At 40.1% G+C, this 25273-nt stretch overlaps 3 protein-coding genes across 5 annotated transcripts in view; 2 read left to right on the top strand and 1 right to left on the bottom strand.

Annotated features, from left to right (window-relative positions):
• LOC146478061 (uncharacterized) overlaps positions 1–587 on the top strand; it is a 3294-nt gene extending 2707 nt beyond the window's left edge. Inside the window, exon 1 of the mRNA XM_085112528.1 lies at positions 1–587. This exon is cut by the window's left edge and continues 2707 nt beyond it. Coding sequence (XP_084968654.1) covers positions 1–587 — 587 coding nt within the window.
• LOC146478056 (uncharacterized) overlaps positions 1–25273 on the top strand; it is a 208781-nt gene that overhangs the window by 127742 nt on the left and 55766 nt on the right. The window lies entirely within an intron of this gene.
• LOC146478057 (uncharacterized) overlaps positions 4818–25273 on the bottom strand; it is a 68660-nt gene continuing 48204 nt past the window's right edge. The window contains exons 1-6 of one of the 2 annotated variants that reach the window (XM_085112783.1): positions 17789–18367; positions 9195–9256; positions 8409–8543; positions 7546–7581; positions 6434–6583; positions 4818–5957 (exon numbers count right to left, since the gene is read on the bottom strand). In XM_085112783.1, coding sequence (XP_084968909.1) covers positions 5479–5957; positions 6434–6583; positions 7546–7581; positions 8409–8543; positions 9195–9256; positions 17789–18126 — 1200 coding nt within the window. In that variant the 5' untranslated portion in view covers positions 18127–18367 and the 3' untranslated portion in view covers positions 4818–5478. Of the gene's footprint in view, positions 5958–6433; positions 6584–7545; positions 7582–8408; positions 8544–9194; positions 9257–17788; positions 18368–25273 lie in introns of those variants that run through there. The other variant, XM_085112781.1, reaches the window with a different exon arrangement.

The raw sequence follows: 25273 nt of genomic DNA, 5'->3' as shown, positions 1-25273 counted from the left end.
AGCGGCAAATCGGGACTATCCGCCGAGTCTTAGACGCCATGCTTCTGGAACTGGGGAAACCTCAACTCACTCACGAGCTGCTGGTTACACTCTTAGCCGAAGTCTCTGCAATCGTAAACGCCCGTCCTATTGCCACCATACCGTCTGATGTTGACGACCCACAGCCTCTGTCACCTTCCATGTTACTTACCTTGAAGTCTCGGCCACTCCTGCCACCACCCGGAAACTTCATTCCGCAAGACCTTTACGCGCGTCGCCGATGGAAAAGAGCGCAATACCTTGCGGATCAGTTTTGGGTCCGTTGGCGACGAGAGTACCTTCAGTCATTACAGAAAAGGCCGAAGTGGAACGAACGCAAGTGTAATCTAGCCACCGGAGACGTCGTTATCGTGCGAGACAAGGAAGCGTACCGCAACGACTGGCTAATGGGGAAGGTGGTCGAAGCCATTACTAGTGATGACGGAGCATTGAGGAAAGCAAACGTCTTGGTACGTAAAGATGGAGTTCTCAAGACTTACCTACGTCCAATCAGTGAGTTAGTCCTCATCGTGCACTCTCAGGACAGCACCGATGTTTGCAAGGAGTAATGAAGGAGCAAGGACGTCGTCCTTAGGCGAGGAGTGTGGCGAACCCTAATAGAACGTTGATTTACTAGTTACGGGGCCCTGGGACTAGTGCAGTCTATTTCCGGTTTCCATAGTATCCCCAGGGCCCACTCGGACAATCACCTCGTGCTCGTTTAGTTTTCCATATTTCAGTGTCGGAGTTTCTATCGGAGTGTCAGAAATCGTCCCTTTTTGGAGTCCCACTGGGATATCTGACGTGAGTTTTCCGTTTTATCACCTTTATTGTTGTTCGGAGTTCGTTTTTCATGTAGTTTTAGGTTTAGTCATCACATTTGTATTGTTTATTTCCATTTTAGTTTTCACCATTAAAAGCACACCAGTAAACCATCGTCTATCGATATTGTGCCTTTTTTGGTTGACGCTTAGCTTCCCTGCGAACGCCACAAGCACGTGTTTAGAGATGTGCTTCCCTAGACAGATGACGTCATGAATGACATCATCCTCGTTACTGATTTGGTTCCCCTTGATATCAACTGTACACAGGTCATATACGAGATAAAAAGATATGGAGGAGCTAAAAAAAAAAACATTTGAATACTTCACCTAGGATCTCCTATCAAGAACGTGTTTACTTAAACATAAATCTTGTCGTGTTCAGTGATGTCATTCAGAAACAACATTTCACAGTTGTGAGTCAAAACATTCTTCCTGGTGTAGTTTACTCGCATACACACTCTACGACTGTATTCCTTCGTTACTGGGCTAAAGTGATATTAAAAACTACAATAGGTCGCTATGTTCATTTCTCAGTGAGGCAGTAAGTTATGCAAGTAGCGTTGATGCGCAGTGTATATTTAGCCCGGCGAAGAGGCACTCGAAGTGCGGAACATGCTCATCTAGATCATTCCTTCATTCATTAGCACCCCTTCTACTATTATATCCTGCACCGCTAAAGTTCAAGTGAAACTGATTTATTCAGGCAAAGTGCAACATTACAAAATTGCTCAAAAAGAATGTACGATTTCATGATAGACCATGATAACATGCCAAGGTTTAGCCTGCGAGCAAGCTCTCTTTGGGGTGGGGGCGGGAGGGAGAAAGAGGAGAGAGCTCTCTCCTCTTTCTCCCTCCCGCCCCCCACCCCCAAGAGAGCTTGTTCGCAGGCTAGCCAAGGTTTTGATGCTGTACACTATAAACGGTAAAACACTCAGTTAATTGAGAAAAAAGATTTAATTTTAAAACGAGTATTACCTGGTTTCCAAAATTTTCAGTCGTTTCTCGAAGCTTTGAAGGCTAACGGTAACTGCTCTTCTTAAGCGTGCGTGCAAATCTTCAGCATCAAGCTTATCACTTCTAGCTGCCTGTGGTTGACTTGTGGTAAATAACTTGTTTGGTGTCGCTCGTTCGATCTCAGCCAATCTTTGTTTCATTTCTAAATGATCCATAAACAAGATTGCCTGGAAAATCATGCAAGACAAGAGGAAAACAATTACCGCTTCATAAAACAAGCAGCGGAGAATCTCCCACGAAGGAGCCTTTGCCTTCGTTGCCGAGTCCATGACTTAATGAAATATTGACTCTCACAAAAATTTGGCGATCGCGTGATGTATTTATTTTGATCATAAAGGAATGCACTAGAACATGTCTGAGCACTTGTTATCATAAGACCAAAAAAGGATTTTATGTCTATTTTTTTATTCTTTTAATTAATTCTTTTTATGCTAAGAGTACTACAAATTAAAAAAAATAAGAAAATCCATCGGCACCAGATAACTGATAGTTATAGAGAGTTACTTGAATTTTGGGTTTGTGCAGGCTCAAAATTTGCTTCCAATTTCTGAATCCGAGCTCTGATAAGTTAGAAAGGGAAAGGAAAGGAATAAACCTCTTTACCAACGACAAATGTAAAACATATAGGCAAGGAAGAGAATATCCAGATTTAAGTATTTGGTCCATTGTTGTCTGTTTTGATAACCCGCCGGATCGACCAGGATTGACATTTCAGATAAAGAAAAAACTAACTAAATCAATATGCGACTCGGCGATACTAGATTACGGACAGATTCCAAAACTTAACATATTAGATAAGAAGTAAACAAGAGGGTAAATTTTTTTTAATCCGTTTGAAAGTTGAAAAAAAAGAAGGTTTTGTTCGCATTCGCGGAATCCTTCTGCTTTTGTTGTGGCCCAAAAACTATAGGTACAAGTCCTCGAATAAAAGACAACTCACCGGGAAGATTTTTTCAAATTTAGACTAAGGCTGGAGGCGTTAATTATGGCGATATGGGGAACGGGGGGGGGGGGGGGGCAGTTATTTCATTTTACTGGAAGCTGCAAGATGCGTACGGTGTTAGAAAAGAAACTGATTTCTTGGAATGCAATCTGATGCATGCAGTCAAGAGCAATTCAGCGTTCAGTGTGAGGGCCTCTTCATAAGAGTCCGGTCACCCTAACTCGTGCAGGAAGCACTTCCTTGGAGTTTTGTGCGTTTGTGCTAAAAAACAAAATGCTCACAACCGCCGGCTACGTACAACCGGATTGGCTGGTTGGTTGGGCGTTTCGATGTTTTAAAATAACAAGTCGAGCTAGCCCGGCTACCGAGATCTCGGTTTTTGCGACCGAGATTTCGATTAACGAGCTGGATGGAAATCTTTCCATGTGAACACTCCAGCCCGGTTACCGGTACGACTCGAAAGTAGACTGAAATCAACGCTAATAAATAAATTCAGTACCAAGGAATGCGCGCGATTTATCCATGTTCGTGTATACGTTTGCTTCACAGTTGCCGGATGATTTCCTCGTGTACGTTCAAAGGAAGAGAACGCCAAAGCAAGGAATCGCCCCCGGACCGAAATTAGTCCGAGCAAAAGGAGAAGCTGCCTGCACTCTAACAAATTCACACAAACTGTTACCAGAAAATGTTTTGTCAGAAAAGGTTTCCGGATCTTTATTTCACTAGTTTCAGTGAAATGCTTACAGTTAAAGGCTGGTTTCCATATGATCGCAGACGATCGTAGATCGCAGATCGCAAACAATCGCAGACGATCGCAAAAAAGGCTGTTTCCATATAATCGCAACGATCGCAGAGCCGACCGTAGCCATACGTTTTGGTCAGCGGAAATGTCAAATATACACGCGCGTGTGGGCTGAAAAGCAAACAACATTGCGAACGTGTCGAAACGTGGAAGAGCGGAAATTTTGCCGCAAGCAAATTTACTGCTTCTGTTTGTCATGAAGCGAGTCTTTGTCAACTCCAAAACCGTCGACAACATCGGTTTTGGATTCGATAACGACCGTACGTAGTTCCGCTTATGTTGGGAAATTTGGCCTCCGCTTCCCCGGCCGATAAATTAAACTTCTACCCGATTTTGTCCCAACAGTTGGCCTTTTTGTTCTTGCCATAAATTCCTCGAAATGACAACGAAATGAGTGTTGCTACGTAGACCGTTCCTACAATCGAACACGCGAGCTTTGAATCGTGGGAGAGACCCGGGGGGGTACTCCTCGGAATTCTTGGTGGGGGTGTGCCGCCCGGGTCTTCAAATCCCGACCCTATTTCAAACCTAAACATACCATTTTTCACACCCGTTTTCAGACCTGACCTCTAAAATTCATATCCGTTTTCAGACCTGATAATTATGCATCAGTGCCGAACGGAAGTTGACGCAAGGAGTACTTTAAGCTGGAATGACATAGTTTATCTATTTCTTTTTCTCGCTATCAGTTAGTCGTTCCAGTTACGTACTGAGAAGAAAAATATGTTTGTAAGCTTTCGTAAATGTTCCCGGCCCCAAAAACCCGACCCGATTTCAGACCGTAATTATCAAAATCTATACCCGTTTTCAGACCAAAAAGGCTCAAAAACCATACCCTTTGGGGCGGCACATACCTATATACCTTATATAGGGGAGTACCCCCCCCCCCCCCCCTCTGGGGGGAGAGAACCCGAAATATTTTTTATTATGGGATGCGTTTCGGATGCGTTTCGATCGCGGACTTTGGTTTCCATATGATCGCACAATCGCAATTGATCTCAGGGGATCGCAGATGATCGCAGACGATCGCAGGAGATCGAACATGGTTCTATCTTCTGCGATCGTCTGCGATCACGATCGCAGGATCGCAGACGATCGCAGAAGTATGTTTCCATGTGATCGCAGACGATCGTAGACCTTATTGCGATCTGCGATCTGCGATCTGCGATCTGCGATCCGTGATCATATGGCAACCAGCCTTAACTCTCTCCTAGCGATCCCCTCCCGTGTAAAAGCGACCACTCTGTAAATAACAATGTCGTCCCCAGGCGTTGGCAGTCCAGAAATAATGTTCCAAAAACCCTCTCGTAATGCCGCATCTGCTCAAATTTCACCGCGACCAACTTTTTGGTTACACATTTGGCATCATGTTCTTTTGTTTTCTTTTTTCCGGTAAACGGCCACTCACTCCATTCCTGTTCTTTCATTCTATGACCTGCTTCCTAGTTTACATGCTTCAATTACTTCTGAACAAAAAGTGTAACAAATAAAACTCAACTTACTTTTACCAATCAAATGAAATATACTGAAATTGCAGCCAGGAATTGACATAATGTAATCTAAAATGTGTACGACACTGACTTGTAAAACGTTAAAACCAATACGTTTATAAAAACTTAACAAGACGTTTCGGCCGAAAATCTCCGGTCTTCGTCGGTTTAATTTAAAAATGACAAATAAGCAAACGCTTATCTAACTTATCTTACTTTTACCATGTTCACTTTATTAATTATACTGAATCACACGAGCTTCTGTCTTTATTCCGTAACTTAATCAATTATTTTGAAAATAATTTTTTCACTTAATAAAACAAAACAAGAGAACAGAAGAATACTGGTATTCTGTCAACTTTTGCAAGAACGAGACTCGATGTTATTTCATTTAGTACACACTGCGCATGTCAACTCTCGACCGTTGTAATAAGGTGGACAGCCTGAGAAATGGTTACAGTCTGGCTCCACGAGGTACAGCAATGCACCGTTGCGATCGCTGTGACTTCCTGGCACTGATTCTGGCTCCTGATCAACACGAATATAATTACGTGATATTGTATGTCCGTAATGTGCAGTCATCAAGTACCCATGATACTCTTCGGTCCATCCATGAGGACAGTCATTCTTTGCCGGGATCATCAGCTGGGTCCCACGTGACCTGACATAGCACACGACACATGGTGCATCATGGTTGTCGACATTTCTGTTGAAAGGATTGAAGGAACTCATTTGATACTCTGTACCATAGATCCGTCCTCCGCTGTCAAAACTGTTCGTATATTTTCCATATTTGGGTTGATTTGGCAGACAAATGTATTCCCCTCCGCCTCCTTTGTGACTGTAATAAGCTCCTGCTATGAACCCTGGGTAGCACATCAGTAGAACATACTATTAGAGACATTAACTTATTTATCCCTGCAATTAAAAGTAATCTCTGTAGCTTAAATATTCTTATAATGTAGTTCTTCTTTCGAACAATACCACTATTCAATCAAAAAACACCGGACTAAAAGGAAACTAAGAAAAACTTTCGCGTCCACGGCTACATTGTAGTTGCAAAAAAGTGGACGCGTCCCCCTAATCAACACTGAAATTTGCAACAGTGACTCATTTCGTTATAATGTTAGCTCTCTCTGGTATTGGCATTGATTCCAAACACCGACTATACATCTAATATGCAAACGTTAAATACATCGTTAAGAATGTTTTGAAATTTGTTTGTAAGCCCCTTGCGCTGGAGCCCGCCTTAACGGTCATAACTCCTTCGCACATTTCCCAGGGTAATTTGGATGACGGCGAGAGAATTCGAGGTTCCTTCTCCGTGACTTGAATTGCTTACCAGAGTACAAAACCTGAGCATCTCCACTGCAGTTTGTGCGCCCCCAGCGGATGTACTTCACTCCAGACAGCCCCTGTCCTTCTCGTCCCTTTTGTCCTTTCGGTCCCGGAGGTCCTCTAGCACCTGTCTTTCCATTTTGGCCGGGATTACCTGAATTAAGCATTAATTAAATGTTGTGGTTCCTGTAGATACTGTTGGTATTGTTCTTATTTTATTTCCTGTATTCTGAAATCTAGAGACAAAACCACTTTTGCGATTGTATTATTTGAGTTTAACATTATACCATGATGTTTGGAGCGAGTTACTCTTTGTGAGTGGTCCGGTGTCTTACTGTTTCAAAAGGTTTGATCTGAGACAGGGTTAAAATTCTTTCAACTTAATATGCTTGTTTCTCTTGGTATTTGAGACGCAAATATAGAGTAATTAAGACTGAGAAGAAAATGGAGCTTATTCATCAGTTTGGTCGAGGATGTACAACGTAAGCAACAAATAGCCCTGGCGGGACTGTGAACAAGAATCAAACATCGAAACGCAAGTTCATGGGAAGTGGGCGGCCCATCCCAACAAGAGATCACGATTAAGCCAGTCATATCACCTCATGTTTTCTTGTTACCAATACCTATAAAATTTTTAACAATGTCATGTCATGAGTACTGTAAATCCTCGATTAAGCGCTTGGGCACTTATTTCAAATTTTGGGTTTTTCCCTTTCAGAGTAGTTTTTGAACTGATAACTGTAATTTTTTGGAGGACATCTTTGCCTTCCCTCAGTATTCCCAGGTAGTTTAAAAGTTATGGAGTGGAAGGACAGAGAAGAGTGCTTACATGAGGTTCAAACGTACTAAATCTTGTTTTCAAAAGGAGAAACCACAATGCCTGGCTGTTGGTGAGTCTTCATGATAGAGGGAGCCCATTTATTAGAAGCCTTGTGGTTTCTCGTGAGCTTCTTCGCCACCTTTTATTTTACCATTATTACACTTGCAATTTCATTGATAGTGGCAAAATAAACTTGAACTTGAACTTGAACGCTTATTTGAGAAGGAGGAGAAGGGGGACGCCTATTCGAGGCTGTACGGTAATACAACTTAATCAGCAATTGTTTTAGTTGTTACCTTCTGGTCCTGGGAGACCGTCACGCCCGTCACGGCCTAGTGAGAGCAATATAGAGAAACAGGTTGGCAACGCAAGGAATTGAATTAAGATCGATATGAGGGGCTTTGGACAGTATGACATCCAAAACGCAGGATTCGGGGGTTCTAAATTGAACTACAGTCAAACGTCCTTGTGCGACCACCTTTAGACAGCGACCACTTTTCCAAAACATCAATTTTTCCCCAAAGTTTTCCTGTCAAACCATTGTAGTAACATCTCTCGAAAGCAGCCGCTTTTCTATCGCTTCTACACGATCAGCTGTATTGGGACTTTTTGGACCTCGGGACTGGGTATTCGGGATTTGGTCTTAATTCGGACAGGGGAATTGCATGGGCCGTTGTTAGGAAAATACCCAATCACCACACGGAACAGCTGTAGGGATTTCCTGGCCGTAATATACTGATGATGGTGATGATTTTGTATAGCGCCTAATCCTGTTGTTTTAATGGCGCTTTACGTTAGTTTAAGGGAAAAGCCTACACTTAAAAATGAGCACTAAAATTACACATATATAACAATATTAAGTTAAAAAGGGAGAGATATGTAAAAATAAACATTAACAAACTAAAAAAGCTAATTTAAGAGCGTAACTTAAAAAGACCCAAGGTTTAGGTTACGTCAAGCAATTAGGAATTTATTTGCCAAAATATTCAAAGAAAGAGCTCCTTGTTCCTCTTATCTTTGTTTGGCTGGGACACGACGTGATATATAAAATTTAACATTTCTCGAACGGATCTTACCAGTTAAGGCTGAAGATTGCGAATTCGTCCGCATCTTCTAGTTTGGTTCAGATAAGAGTTACTGTATGACATTTGCCACTAACCCGGTGCTCCTGTTGTTCCTGGAATTCCTGTAGCTCCCGTTATTCCTGCTGTTCCTGGTCTCCCAGGCGGTCCCGGGGGACCTGCAGGACCCACGGGACCTGTAGGACCATCCCTGCCATCCCTTCCATCACGTCCTGCATACAATGAAGTACTTGCTGTCAGCGCGTTGTCATTTGGTTGTTAACGCCTAGTTCCATTTGAACACTAAATGATTGCTGCTTACCAAAACTGAGCGAAACAAACAAGCAGGGTTATCAGTCATCAATTGACGTGATCGAAATATATACACTCCATTGAAAAAAACGCGGTCAGGTAAAAGGGATAAATCATGAACAATAAGACCCAATGACTTTCCGGGAGCCTTTAATTATGACCTATGAGCCTATTCGGTGTTCTTCTTGTTTGAAAATATAAGCACGTGTGGTTTTTAGGGCGTAACATTTACATAAAACACGACATCTACGCATGCTTATTAGATCGCCCCATAATTCCGTCACGTTGCACGGTTTACGATTCACACTTCTCAATGGACAGCGCTTTCTTAATCTTAGTTATGATTACTATACTATTGAAAACTGGATCATTGGTCAGGATAGCGCAATTCCAGAAATTTGATTGGATAAGCAGCCATGGGATATCAGTCATTACTAGTAGTATGCTCCACTACAAGAACACTTAATTACCTTTGCTTAAAAAGAATACATTGACATAAAATATATCTTTCGTCAAAGGGGATGCGTTCCTTTTTCGATGATATGAATAATATTGCATGGTTTCCAACAAACCTTGGCATGATTCTTTATAGCGTAAATCGTCCCTTGGTGAGGATTTGTTATCCTTGACAGCCCTAAAGATGACAGAACATGCTTGAACATATATGGTTGTTCTTCTTACCTTGCTTATAGCGAATAAAGAAACCGTTAAAAAATTGAAATGAACCAAAGTAGGTATTGCTTGTTTATGTTCTTTGAAACTGAGTGTGTATGTAAGTCGAAGGGAAGGGAATTCAGCTTTAAAAAATGTGAGCCATTGTCCATAAAGCTATTTAAACATATTTGGACACAATAACTTAGCAGCTTTAATACAGACGAACCCGTCTCTCTCCACTTTGCCACCAAGCCGCCATACACTATTTTTCATAAGAACCTTTTTATAAGAACGTTGAGCCTGAGATTAACTAAAATTTAAGATCATACTAAGAACATCACCCAGGCTGAGAGTCAGTTAAGAAAAGTTTTGTTTTGACCAATTGTTTTAACAAAAGAAAGCAGTATAAAAACGGATAAAATGTCAGATGTAAAACTTCAGTCTATATACACCCCACATTACGGTCCATATTGCCTTTTGATAAGTGTCCCAGGTCACGTCGGCATTGATTTATTGAAATACTTCAACAGGTAACTTGAGACCAAAATTAGACGTTCTAATAAAAAAAGAGTGTAACAGATAGACCAAAAAAAATTACGAACATACTGAATGTCTAGTGGGTGAAAACGAAAAGAATTAGTTGTTTTATCCTGTTCTTACTCGTGTCCCAACTTACTCTCTGCATGGGTGTCGTTCAGCAAATCAGCGAAGCCGGGACAGTTTCATGGATGTGACAATATATACAATTAAATTGAGGATTGATGAACAGGAAAGACATCCAAGCTATTTGAACAAAACGCACGAAACAAAAACAAACAGTCACGCTAAGTTGTCTAAGCCTTGTGAGCACATCATCTCACGACGTTCTGTCTCCGCCTCATGTCTGTAAATATCAACCAGAGGTGTGCAATAGCGAAAAACTCAAAATTCTCAAAAAAATTCACAACATAGCCCACGGTAAACTATTGCAAGAATTACATGTTTTACTTCGATCCGATAATTATTTTTAATGTAAGGCTATGATCTTGAATTCACCGCTCCTGAAATGGGTTTTCGCTGTCTGACACCACATGTTGCGAAGACCTTGTTTTAAAAATCAAACCAGTTTTGTTCCAAACGAAAAACATCCAGTCTGATAAAGTACATAATTATAGACATCATGAATGGTATGTTACTCATCTGAAGTGAAAATTAAATATTTAGGAGATTTTTCAATATTTACAATTTTTTAAACGATTTCTGGTGATGCCTAATTGACAAATTTGCAAGGCTAAAATCATCAACTGGTACATGGCGTTGAGGATAAAGATTTACACCACGTGAAAGAGCATCATTTCTTCTTATAAAATCTGCTTTCAAAACTATGGGCAACACAGAAGGAAATTTTTGAGGCTGCGAATTACAAGTAGTACTTTTAGTGAAATTTGAGCTTCTCTGTCACGGCATTCCGATGCTAAAACTCAGATAAACACAACATGAAAACGTTTAAAACAACAATGGTTTATTGGTACTTGCTATAGGATTTGGCCCACGTTCATAATATTACTTTCCATGGTTTTTACCCATTTCAGGGCAGGCAAAAAAGATTTTAGAAGTTTTATTAGACCCCGAGTTCAAAAGCGTTTAATGGTCAGAAAGGTCAGTTTACGTAGTCAACGTCGAAACTCTCGTCAAATGAATTCGGACCAGAATGTTTTGTATTGAATCTTACTTTAGAACAAATGGAACAATAGCTACAAGTGCTACGTATATAATTCATACCTTTTGAGCGAGTTTTCTGTACATTGTACAAATCAAGACATCAATCAGGAACGATATATGCATTTTACCGCGATTTAAAAATACGTTTAACGGCAGAGCCTGTGTTACATTTTGCACAGACCACTTACCCCCAGGGGGAGGGGTACTCCCATATAAAATTGACGAGTTGATCGTCATAAATTTTGAAAAGAACCCCTAAAAGGTACCAGAATTTGTTTTGTTAGTAGCCGTGGTCTGTACAATTTTCACACTTAGCGGTAACAACTCTAAAATGAATACGCTAAGGGACAGTTGACTGACATTTATAATAACTTTTTCTCATATTTTTTCGCTCAATACCCTAAAACTGGCTAAAAGGTACCGCCATACCTTTGACAGGTACCAAACCACGAATTTTAACCCCCGAACCCCCGTCGATTTTTATATAGGAGTTCACCCCCCGGGTGCATACCAAGGGTAATTTTTTACTGCCGCTTCGAGACAAACTGAAACTGCGATTTACTTGTGCCGGTTGTATTTTCTGTCACTGAACTTTCTAAACGTGCAGTTAGCCCACGTTGGTATTCAGATCGCTTCAGTTTGTTTATTTTGTTCTGCAATCCAACTTTTATGGTCGATTCTGGTTTCACGGTGTTCAAACAAATTGAGCCGAAATGGTATCGTGTGAGTATGCTTCGATTGTTGGAGGACAATGTGGACAAAGTGTTGGAAATCCAGCGAATACCCAATGTATTCCAATCAGAGATTGTGGCACAGACATTCGAAACTATCTAATTGGCCACTGGGTTTGCTGACTGAACACTGAAAAATGAGGCGGAGCTTCTCGTAGGCAGAGCAGGTATCGAATTACTGTAACTCAAAACTCCTGACCTTAAATAGGAATTACCTTTATAACGCTTGCAATTTGATTCTGAATTACTGGTTATTACATTCACACACATTTACGATTCTTAGTGATTTTTTTTAAGTTAATTGGCCGTGTGCTTTGTCACTGTTACAGTCTCCCGATGTAAAGAATGGGGAGGTTAGGGGGGAGGCGGCGGGGTAAGAGTTAGGAGGGAAACGGGGTTGCGTCACCACTGTCATCCCAATATTTCCTGCAGTACTACTCACACCTGCTACAGTCGACCACATTCCATTGTCAGCTGGAATAAGGGAGGAGCGTAGGGGGCGCAATTTTTGTCACAAAGAGGGCAAGGGTTTCACAGCCTGTACAGCACAGCTACGCTCCTTTGGCTGTAAAACTAGTTCTGCATAGTGAGATAACTACACTGACTAAACTTCACCGCAAAATTTCCCTTGGTATCTTCGAAATCGATGACAGCCATCTAATCAGGCCTATTTGCCCAAGATATCGAGATACTTATGGCATCAGACGGCGCTGCCAATTCTGCGCCGGTCCCACCAAGCTGGGCAGCTAATCATTTCAAGCAAACGAAGGGAGATCGGAGCATCACGTTTGTGCAATGTAGACTTGTCCACAAGATGACCCCGATATTAGTGCCTGCCGGCTTTCGTAAGTACTCTGAAAATTCAGAGCATAGCACCATATATCCAGGCAACATGATCTTGTTGGATCGTGTTCTTACTTTGACCCATTAAGCTTGGTTCACACTTGTGACATAAGCATAAGCATAAGAATGTTCACACTTGTAACATAAGCATAAGAAAGGCGACATTCGCAGGTGCATTGGGCTTTAGACTTTGATCGCGGGAGATTGGGCACTATTTTCAATTATATTTCCGCTGATATCAAACACTGCTGCTTCGTTATGCTTATGCTTATGTCGCACCGGTTCACACTTGTGATAACGTGACATAAACATAAGCATAAGCATAAGGAAAAGAAAAAGTTTCCTTTTTCTTATGCTTATGCTTATGCTTATGCTTATGCTTATGTCACACCGGTTCACACTACACATTCTTATGCTTATGCTTATGTTTATGCTTACGCTTATGTCACAAGTGTGAACCAAGCTTTAAGGCCAAAGAAACCATATTTTGTCTGCTCAAATTCCATTACTGATGGATGAACTATCTTTTATCGAATGAAAACTGTCATACAATAGACATTGCTTGTCAACAATAAATTGAAAATTGGATGAACTAGACAGTGACATTGCTTCTAACTGTCCTTGAGTAGCATTCGTGGATGTGCGTTAGACTGAAATTTGAAAAACTTTATCAAAAATCAAAACAACTACGCGAGTGTAGACGCACCAAGATAAAATTATGATAACCCAAAACCGTAACCTCAGTTTGAACTGATTGTATAATTAATTGTCTTTGGGGTCTAGCTGGACGAACAATCGATTTCTAGCGCGTACGTAAATGCAAGGTCAGCGGTCTACCGGTGAAATGTATGTAACACAACCTTTATGACCAAATGTATAAAACGGCCCAAAGTGTTACGATATTTCCCATAGATGTCTTAGATTTCTTAAACATCCAGTTTGGCCGCTTAAAGGTATGAATTATATAGCACTCTTAGCTATTTGCTCCATTTTTTAAAAGTAAGATTGAATGAAAAAAGTCCTGCCGGTTTCATTTTATTCCATATTTACGAGTGTTGCGACCGGCTGACAACCCCCCGGGGGGGGGGGGGGACTCCCCTATATAAGGTATATAGGTATGTGCCGCCCCAAAGGGTATGGTTTTTGAGCCGTTTTGGTCTGAGAACGGGTGTTTAGTTTCAAAATGAACAAACTTGGACTTCACTTTGTTTACGTTCTATTTTTATTTCACATTTCGTGACCGTAACATAAAGTAGCGAGTATTTTGATCATGTGATCTTAGTGAGTTTTCGGCGAAGCACGTGCTTGAATGTGTGTTGAGAATCTTCGCAGTTTATAAGCAAGTCGTCGTTTAAATCCGCACAAAATGTAAGTTTCTTTGCACCTTTAGTTTGTCTTTCGCCTTTTCTTTAAGTTTATTTTGTATTGTCCTTTATTTTCTTTAGTTTTCACCGGCAGTGACAATGTTGTGAAATCGCTCGCCATGATGCTGTAAACAAGTAAATGCAGAGATACATGAGAATAGAGTGTTAACAACCCAACCGCGTCGAATTATTTGTGTAAACCCAACAACGGGTATAGATTTTTACAATTACGGTCTGAAATCGGGTCGGGTTTTTGGGGCGGGGAACATTTACGAAAGCTTACAAACATATTTTTCTTCTCAGTACGTAACTGGAACGACTAACTGATAGCGAGAAAAAGAAATAGATAAACTATGTCATTCCAGCTTACTTTTACTCTTCGCGTCAACTTCCGTTCGGCAGGTCAGGTCTGAAAACGGGTATGAATTTTAGAGGTCAGGTCTGAAAACGGGTGTGGGAAATAGCAGTTTTAGGTCTGAAATAGGGTCGGGATTTGAAGACCCGGGCGGCACACCCCCACCAAGAATTCCGAGGAGTACCCCCCCGGGCTGACAACGTAAACTGACCGGTGTACGGCTTTTGAACTCCGCTAAAATCTTTTGACATTGCCCCTAAAAGAGAGAAAACCAAGGAAAATAGTCTTATAAGCATAGGTCATGCACATGGAATGCCCTGTAGCAAGAATCAATAAACCATTGTTGTTTGAAACGTTTTCATGTTGTGTTTATCTGAGTTTTAGCATCGGAATGCCGTGACCGAAAAGCTCAAATTTCACTAAAAGTACTTCTTGTAATTCGCGGCCTCAAAAATTTCCTTCTGTGTTGCCCATAGTTTTGAAAGCAGATTTTATAAGAAGAAATGATGCTCTTTCACGTGGTTGATGATTTTAGCCTTGCAAATTTGTCAATTAGGCATCACCAGAAATCGTTTAAAAAATTGTAAATATTGAAAAATCTCCTAAATATTTAATTATCACTTCAGATGAGTAACATACCATTCATGATGTCTATAATTATGTACTTTATCAGACTGGATGTTTTTCGTTTGGAACAAAACTGGTTTGATTTTTAAAACAAGGTCTTCGCAACATGTGGTGTCAGACAGCGAAAACCCATGTCAGGAGCGGTGAATTCAAGATCATAGCCTTACATTAAAAACAATTATCGGATCGAAGTAAAACATGTAATTCTTGCAATAGTTTACCGTGGGCTATGTTGTGAATTTTTTTGAGAATTTTGAGTTTTTCGCTATTGCACACCTCTGGTTGATATTTACAGACATCCGCTCTTAAGTTTTCTTGCGGCCCTGTCCCTACATTAAAAATCATCCAGTGTTAATATTGTTGAATCTGTGAAAGAAACAGTTTAGTTTGAGGGCGATTCAACTGAGGCTATTTGGCAAATGCTTTCCTCTTACGCCGCGAAAACTGGAATTTTTACGTGGAATGCCCGCAGGGCAGGCCGTGTCTAGGTTTCGGTCGGGTATCTTTTTTTTTCTTCGTCGTAGTCACAAATGGACAAATTAATTTATGCATTAAAATATGTCCTCCCCTAGTAGGGATGTATTGTTCTGATTGTCTTCAACAAAAGCAGGCCAATCAAAATCTATTATTCGGGCACATATCACGATAGAGGGGACCCACTCATCCCTTCCTGTGTGACGTCAAATCATTATTTGATTTATTCATTAAACCTTCATTAAATTCTACCCTCTCTCAGAAGGGATTTATTGTTCTGATTGTCTTAAACAAAAACAGCCCAATCAAAATCTATCATCGGCGCGTATATCACGAGGGAGGGGACCCATTTATCTCTACCTGTGTGACGTCAAAGCAAGTCATCATTTCGAAAAGTTGTTTTTGTTCAATGGCGGCCACATGTATGAATTTAAGACTCTGATCTGCCGTTTTCAGAGTGAAAAAAAACCTTTTTCAGTTGAAACGGTGAAAATTGGGAGAGTTCACAGCGAAGAAACTCCGCTTTCAAAAACCGATCGAATAATCAACGCGAAGGATTAGAGCTAAGGGAGGCCAGACCAGTTCAGCAGGGTCATGACGTTATTGCAGAGTTATTTCTGGTATGATTCCCAGTAACACAACGATAAGTATCACGCAATATATCTGAATAAAACCATTCAGACGATTATTTCAATTGCCAAGGGAGGATAGTTTTTAAATATCTGCGAAACATACAATGGGGAATAATTGTAGCCTGAGTATCAGGCCTTCCTAAGAATAATTGGAGCTACATTAAGCATTCCGTGTTAATGCCATTAGCCGGGCATCTCCTACTGTGACGCTTTTTGACCTTTTACGCATGATACTGACCATGAATAACTTCACATTTAATCAGCAACACTATCTTCAGGTCCATGGTACTGCCATGGGTACTAAGATGGCTCCTTCATTTGCTAACCTTTTTCTCGGCATTGACGAAATTAACGCTCTCTCTAATGCTCCTTTCCATGCCCATACCTGGTGGAGGTTCCTTGATGATATTTTTATGATTTGGACTGAAGGTCTAGATCATCTTAAAATATTCATCGATTACCTCAATAATATTCATCCCACTATTAAGTTCACTAGCAGTCACTCATTAACTAACGTTCCTTTTCTCGACGTAATGGTATCTCTACATAACGGCACTATACAAACTGACCTATACACTAAACCCCTACAGATAAACACCAACATCTCCTTAGTTCATCATGCCATCCTCAACATACTAAAACATCTATTCCATTTAGCTTAGCTCTTCGCATCCGCCGTATCTGTTCTACTAACGCTACATTTCAATTCCGCATTAATGAATTAAAAGCTTATCTTCTCGCACGAGGATATCATAACACCTTCCTTGACTCACAATTCCTACGAGCTGCTAATATTTCTCGCACTGACGCTCTGCAAACTAACCGTAACGACTCTATTAACCGCATACCTTTTGTCGTTACATATAACCCAGCACTTCCTCACCTCTCTAATATATTACGCAAACTTTTTAACATATTACTTTCCTCCGACCGTTACAGGGACGTTTTTAAACACGCACCTATCGTCGCTTACAAACGCACTTCCAACCTTCGCGACATTTTAGTTAAAGCACAGCTACCGACTGTCACCGCCCCTAACAGCACTAATTTACCACCAGGATCTTTCCGCTGTGGACAAAATTGCGCCACTTGTCCTTACATTACTAACGGTCTTAAACATTATACATTTTCTTCCACAGGCGAAACCCTTGACATCACTTCACACATAACCTGTAACACCAAAAATTTAATCTACATGGTACATTGTAACCGTTGCCATTTACAATACATAGGTGAAACTAAGCGACGTCTCAAAGACAGACTCAACGAACATAGACGCCCAGTTGACAAAACTAACATCACATCCAAACCAACCACTGTTTCTGAACATTTTCTTTCTCAACCTAACCACTGCCACACTGACATGCAACTAATACCACTTGAAGTTATCCAATCCTCACGTGATTCAATCAGAAAAGCCAGAGAGTCTTTTCTTATAGATTTAGCGGGGACCTTGGAACCCCACGGTTTAAATAGACGTGATGAATTGTAATTTTATTTTACTTATTTTCTTATCCTTTGGTACCACCTTGTAAACGTCATTTCCGCCGCTCCTATGTATTGCAACATCCTCCATAATATAATATTGTAATTTCATTTACATAATTAAGTAACATCTAAACCTGAAGAAGGCTGGTTTGGCCAGCCGAAATATTGTTTTAAAATATATTACGTTGTGTCAGCTTTGCAGTAGTCTTTGGACTTCTCATCGTCCATCTTGTTATGTTAGAAATTTGGTGCTCTGACGAGCGAGGTGTTAATATTTATGTCTGAAAGTAAAGTTACCTTATTTCTAGAACTTTCACTCGTTTATCCAGGTTCTGGAGACTTACAGTCATGGCTCTTTTTGACCGTCGAACAGGCAAACTTGTTCCAGTGTCCAGTCGATTCTTGTCTCCAACCTGGTTGTGAGGAGAACTTGTGGCAAAGAACCTCTCAACGGTCAGTTCAATGGCGTTGACCTTTTCATCCATCGCAGCCAATTTTTGTTTCATTTTCAAATGATTCAAAACTAAGAAAGCTATGCAAGACAAAAGGAAAATAACCACTGCTGGATAAAACAAGCGGCGGAAAAGCTCTACAAGACGGAGTTTTATCGTTTGTCCCTTTTTCTCTGGATCCATCGTAAAAAGCAGGAAGTGAATGTAATCTTGAAAGAAGTGTGAAAGCGTTTGCGTTTTAGCAGATCCGGAAATCGTAAATGATAGCGGTGCTTGTTGATCAGAATTAAGGTATCAGTCACCTCTAGATTTTCAGGAAGATAAAGTTCAGGATCGGGTTGCATGAAGCGAAGTGCGAATTTTCTACAGCTATTCTCTGCGTTAAAATAAACAGATAAATAAAAAAATAAATAAATAAGTCTTTTTTCATCACATAAAAATAAATATCACACGTTACAATCATATGTTAAAAAAAAGGAAAGAATATGCGCACAGAAGAAAAATACAAGATTATGTAATGTAAAAAGTGTAGTATTCAATAATATCTAAATTTTTATGTAGCTAGTTACACTTAAAATTTAAGGGACCGGACATTTATTAGAAGGGGGGGGGGGGGTGAGCTGTTGCAAATAGGGTGGGGGTCATACCTTTTTGTGCACTTGAAAATGGGGGGCTGCATAAAATAGTGCACCCATTTTTGAGGGGCCATGTATTTTTGTGCATTCCAATTTCCAATTCCACAAAAAAGAAACTACAGTGAAGGAATCAACAACAAGTCAAATATTAATTATTATCAAAATGATAGCATAACAAACCAACATAACATGGTGTATAGCAGTCCTTTCACTTTGGAAAAATAAACTTCATGTACTCAGTATTACTCAGTATCACTGTTTGAAGAGCTGATAGAGGGCAAGCACTCTTTAATAAGTGTACAAGCTTGATCACTTATAAGCCCTCTTTCCATCATTTGCTTTAGCCAGGGGGATGGTATTCAGATCACAGTACAACTACTACATCTGGGAGGAGGGCTACTCGCTATTTGCTATAAATAGTTCAGTGAGTTTTATTTAAGTTGTATAAAAACTGTTTCTGTAGTTGAGGGTGGATCATCTTATTTCATGCGCAGACACGAAGGGGGACCACATTATGTTATGCAGTGGCAGGAACAGGCCCACGAGAAATTATGTATAAGAAAATTGAAATGCACCAGCCCCCCCTCCCCTCTAATAAATGACCGGTCCCTAATCTGATAAAAAAGCTATCTTTAAAACGTCTGTGTTGATATTTGGTCTTATGCTGGATTAATTTCTAAGGCAAGCAGATTGTTCTTTATACCTTGGAAGTAAGCTACGTAGTGGGTGGTCTCTATGTTTAAATTTGTCGGAAAAGACAACGGCCACTTTTTCTAAAAGTAACTGATGTGTAGCGCCTCTTAGGACATCTTAACAAAAAAAAACATTTGCACAATGGTAAGATCAGAAACACCAGGTGCATAAACTGAAAGACTAGAATTTTTTGGAAAGCACCATCGCATTAAAAAGGTGATCTATTCAAAGGATTTTCTCCAGCAATATATTGGAACACTTGGTTGAAGGTGATCTCGTACCCAGAGCCTGCTTTCCTTTCTGTCAGCACCAAGAACGTCAGTCATGCGCAAAAGGGAAGAGCTCTGGGGTCGAGAATGGGTTGAAGGCGGTTTACAGAGGATCGGGAACTCATAGAAAGCCACAGAAAATCCTTCTGAAGGGAGGGAACGACTGTAGAGATCTGCCACTTATCTAAGATGCGTCATTCAACCCCTAACCCCCGGCAGGGTTTAATCCCATAAAAATTATGTAAGCTATATATGGGTATGTGCCGCTGAAGGGTGTGGTTTTCAAAAACTTTAGTCTTGGATACACTAAAAAAAAAGGAGAGTTTTGGTCTGGAATAGGATATCATTTTCCAGGAAACTGATTAATTGCTTCAAGAATTTAATATAGACTAAGTTTCCCGGAAATTGACATTTTTAAACATAAGTGTGTTAGTGTTTGTTGAACACGTAGAAGATTCTGTTTTGACTGGACTGGGATAGTGACGGAGTTTTTGGTCTATAGTTTAGTATAGGGTCACAAAATACCGCTGAAATTGATCTGCTTTAGGCTAAAGGTTTCAGAGTACTAGGGGCACACCCCCACCCAAAAAATTTTGGAACAAATCCCCGAGATGCAATCAGCCTCGGGTTTGCCCCCCCCCCCCCCCCCACCCAAACGCAAGGATTTGTAACCCCCACACGTAAGAAATCTAACCAGCAAAGGTAACGATTTCTAACCCCCAAACGTAAAAAAATCTAACCCCCGAACGTAACGATTTGTAACCCCCAAACGTAAGAAATCTAACGCACTAACGTAAGCATTTGTAACCCCAAAACGTAAGAAAACTAACCCCAAAACAAAAGGATTTCTAACCCACAAACGTAAGAAATCTAACTCCCGAACGTAAGAATTTGTAACCCCAAAAGTTAAGACGAAAGTAAGGATTAGTACCCCCCAAACGTAAAAAATCTAACCCCCAAACGTTAGAATTTGTAACCCCCAAACGCAAGAAATATAACCCACGAACGTAAGGATTTGTAACCCCCAAACGCAAGAAATCTAACCCACGAACGTAAGGATTTGTAACCCCCAAACGCAAGAAATCTAACCCACGAACGTAAGGATTTGCAACCCCCAAACGCAAGAAATCTAACCCACGAACGTAAGGATTTGCAACCCCCAAACGTAAGAAATCTAACCCTTAAATGTAAGAATTTGTAACCCCCAAACGTAAAAATTTGAAACCCCCAAACGTAAGGATTTGTAACCAACAAACGTAAGATATCTAGCCCCCGAACGTAAACATTTCTAACCCCTAAACGTAAGAAATCTAACCCCCGAACGTAAAGATTTGTAACCCTCGAACGTTAGAGATATAACCCCAGACCGTAAGGATTTGTAACCCCCATGTGTAAGAAATCTAACCCCCAAAAGTAAGGCTTTGTAACCCCAAAACGTAAGAAATCTAACCTCCAAAAGTAAGGATTTGTAACCCCCAATAGGAAAAAATCTCACCCAGGAACGTAAGGATTTGCAACCCCAAACGTAAGAAATCTAACCCCTGAACGTAAGGATTTGTAACCCACAAACGTAAGAAATCTAACCCATAAACGTAAGAATTTGTAACCCCCAAACGTAAACGTTTGTAACCCCCAAACGTAAGGATTTTTAACCAACAAACGTAAGAAATCTAGCCCCCGAACGAAAAAATTTTTAACTCCCAAACGTAAGAAATCTAACCCCCAAACGTATGAGATATAACCCCCGAACGTAAGGATTTGTAACCCCCACACGGGACAAAATCTAACCCCCAAACGAAAGGATTTGTAACCCATAAACGTAAAAAATCTAACAACCAAACGTACAGATTTGTAATCCTCAAACGTATGAAACCTAACACCCGAACGTAAGGATTTGTAACCCATAAACGTAAAAAATCTAACAACCAAACGTAAGGATTTGTAACCCCAAAACGTATGAAATCTAACACCCGAACGTAAGGATTTCTTAACACCCAAACGTAAGAAATCTAACCCCCAAAGGTAAGGATTGATAACCCCGAAACGTAAGAAATCTTACCCTTAAAAGTAAGGATTCGTAACCCCTAAACGTACAAATTTGTAACCCCCAGGTGTAAGAAATCTAACCCCCAAATGTAACAATTTGTAACCCCCAAAATTAAGAAATCTAACCCCTAAACGTAAGGTTTTATAACCCTTAAACATAAAGATTATTAACCCCCAAACGTAAGGATTTGTAACCGCCAAACGTAAAAATTGGTAACCCATGAACGTAAGAATTTGTAGCCCCCAGGTGTAAGAAATCTAACCCCAAAACGTAAGGATTTGTAACCCCCAAACGTAAGAAATCTAACCTATAAACGTAAGAATTTGTAACCCCCAAACGTAAGAAATCTAACCTATAAACGTAAGAATTTGTAACCCCCAAACGTAAAAATTTGTAACCCCCAAAAGTAAGGATTTTTAACAAACAAACGTAAGAAATCTAGCCCCCGAACGTAAAAATTTTTAACCCCTAAACCTAAGAAATCTAAACCCCGAACGAAAGGATTTGTAACCCCCAAACGTAAGAGATATAACCCCCGAACGTAAGGATTTGTAACCCCCACACGGGACAAAATCTAACCCCCAAACGAAAGGATTTGTAACCCATACACATAAAAAATCTAACAACCAAACGTAAGGATTTGTAACCCCCAAACGTATGAAATCTAACACCCGAACGTAAGGATTTGTAACCCATAAACGTAAAAAATCTTACAACCAAACGTAAGGATTTGTAACCCCCAAACGTATGAAATCTAACACCCGAACGTAAGGATTTGTAACACCCAAACGTACGAAATCTAACCCCCAAACGTAAGGATTGATAACCGCTAAACGTAAGAAATCTTACCCCTAAAAGTAAGGATTTGTAACCCCCAAACGAACAAATTTGCGACCCCCAGGTGTAAGAAATCTAACCCCCAAATGTAACAATTTGTAACCCCCAAAATTAAGAAATCTAACCCCCAAACGTAAGGATTTATAACCCTTGAACATAAAGATTATTAACCCCCAAACGTAAGGATTTGTAACCGCCAAACGTAAAAATTGGTAACCCATAAACGTAAGAATTTGTAGCCCCCAGGTGTAAGAAATCTAACCGCCAAACGTAAGGATTTGTAACCCCAAACTTAACAAATTTAACCCTCAAACGTAAGGATTTGTAACCCCTAAACGTAAAAAATCTAACCCTGGAACGTGGAGATTTGTAAGCCCCAAACGTAAAAATTCTACCCCACAAACGTGAGAATTTTTAACAAGCAAAAGAAAGGCTTTGTTACCCCCAAACATAAGAAAATTAACCCCCGAACGTAAAGATTTGTAACCCTCAAACGTTAGCGATATAACCCCCAACCGTAAGGATTTGTATACCCGAAACGTAAGAAATCTAACCCCAAAACGTAAGAAATCTAACCTCCAAAAGTAAGGAATTGTAACCCCCAATAGGAAAAAACCTCACCCACGAAAGTAAGGATTTGCAACCCCAAACGTAAGAAATCTAACCACCAAACGTAAAGATTTGTAACCCACAAACATAAGAAATCTAACCCCCGAACGTAAGGATTTGTAACCCCCAAACGTAAGAAATCTAACCCATAAACGTAAGAATTTGTAACCCCCAAACGTAAAAATTTGTAACCCCAAACGTAAGAAATCTAACCCTCAAACGTAAGGATTTATAACCCCCAAAAGTAAGAAATCTAACCCCTAAACGTGGAGATTTATAACCCCCAAACGTAAGAAATCTAACCCTCAAACGTAAGGATTTATAACCCCAAAACGTAAGAAATCTAACCCCCAAACGTAAGAAATCTAACTCCCAAACGTGAGGATTTATAACCCCCAAACGTAAGAAATCTATCCCCCAAACGTAAGGATTTATAACCCCCAAACGTAAGAAATCTAACCCTCAAGCGTAAGGTTTTATAACCCCCATACGTAAGAAATCTAACCCCCAAAAGATAGGATTTCTAAATACCAAACGTACGAATTTGTAACCCCTAGGTGTAAGAAATCTAACCCCAAAATATAACAATTTGTAACCCCCAAAATTAAGAAATCTGATCCCCAAACGTAAGGATTTATAACCCTTAAACATAAGGATTATTAACCCCTTAATGTAAGAAATCTAACCCCAAAACGTAAGGATTTGTAACCCCCAAAACGTAACAAATCTCACCTGCGAACGTAAGGATTTGTAACCCCCCAAACGTAAGGAATCTAACAACAAACGTAAGGATTTGTAACCCGCAAACGTAATAAAATGTAACCTCTAAACATAAGATATCTAACCCTCGAACGTAAGGATTTGTAACCCCCAAATGTAAGTCATATATACCCCCGAACGTAAGGATTTGTAACACCCAAACGTAAGACATCTAATCTCCAAACGTAAGGATTTGTAACCCCCAAAAGTAAGAATTTGTAACCAACAAAAGTAAGAAATCTAGCCCCCGAACGTAATGATTTTTTAATCTCTAAATGTAAAAAAATCTAACCCCCAAACGTAAGGATTTATAACCCCTAAACGTTAGAAATCGAACCCTGAAATGTAAAGATTTATAACACCCAAACGTAAGAAATCTAACCCCCAAACGTAAGGATTTGTAACCCCTAAACGTAAAAAATCTAACCCTAAAACGTAAGGATTTATAACCCCCAAACGTAAAAAATTTAACCCAGAAACGTAAGAAATCTAACCCCCCAAAGGTGAGGATTTCTAACCCTTAAACGTAAGAAATTTAACCCTCAAACGTAAGGATTTAAAACCCCCAAACGTAAGAAATCTAACCCTCAAACGTGACGATTTATAACCCCCAAACGTAAGAAATCTAACCCACAAACGTAAGGATTTATAACCCCCAAACATATATAAATTTAACCCTCAAACGTAAGGATTTATAACTCCAAAACGTAAGAAATCTAACCCTTAAACGTTTGAAATCTAACCCCTAAACGTAAGAATTTATAACCTCCAAACGTAACAAAATTTATCCCTCAAACGTAAGGATTTATAACCCCCAAAAGTAAGAAATCTAACCCCCAAACGTAAGAAATCTAACCCCCAAACGTAAGGATTGATAACCCCGAAACATAAGAAATTTAACCCTCAAACGTAAGGATTTATAACCCTTAAACATAAGGATTTATAACCCCAAAACGTAAGAAATCTAACCCCCAAACGTAAGAAATCTATCCCCCAAACGTAAGGATTTATAACCCCAAAACGTAAGAACTCTAACCCTCACACGTAATATTAGGATTTATAACCCCCATACGTAAGAGATCTAACCCCCAAACGTTAGAAACCTAACCTCCAAAAGATAGGATTTGTAAACCCCAAACGTACGAATTTGTAACCCCTAGTTGTAAGAAATCTCACCCCAAAATATAACAATTTGTAACCCCCAAAATTAAGAAATCTAACCTCCAAACGTAAGGATTTATAACCCTTAAACATAAGGATTATTAACCCCCAAACGTAAGAAATCTAACCCCCCCAAAAACGATTTGTAACCCCCAAACGTAAGAATTTGTAGTCCCTAGGTGTAAGAAATCGAACCCCAAAACGTAAGGTTTTGTAACCCCAAACGTAAGAAATCTAACTTCCAACGTAAGGATTTGTATCCTCCAAACGGAAGAAATCTAACCCCCGAAAGTAAGGATTTGTTACCCCCAAACGTTAGA

Source organism: Pavona decussata, unplaced genomic scaffold, assembly GCF_977016875.1.
Source record: "Pavona decussata unplaced genomic scaffold, jaPavDecu1.1 SCAFFOLD_67, whole genome shotgun sequence".
NCBI classification, from domain to species: domain Eukaryota; kingdom Metazoa; phylum Cnidaria; class Anthozoa; order Scleractinia; family Agariciidae; genus Pavona; species Pavona decussata.
The sequence above is the reverse complement of the archived record's forward strand: the minus strand, read 5'-3'. Positions and strand labels throughout refer to the sequence as shown.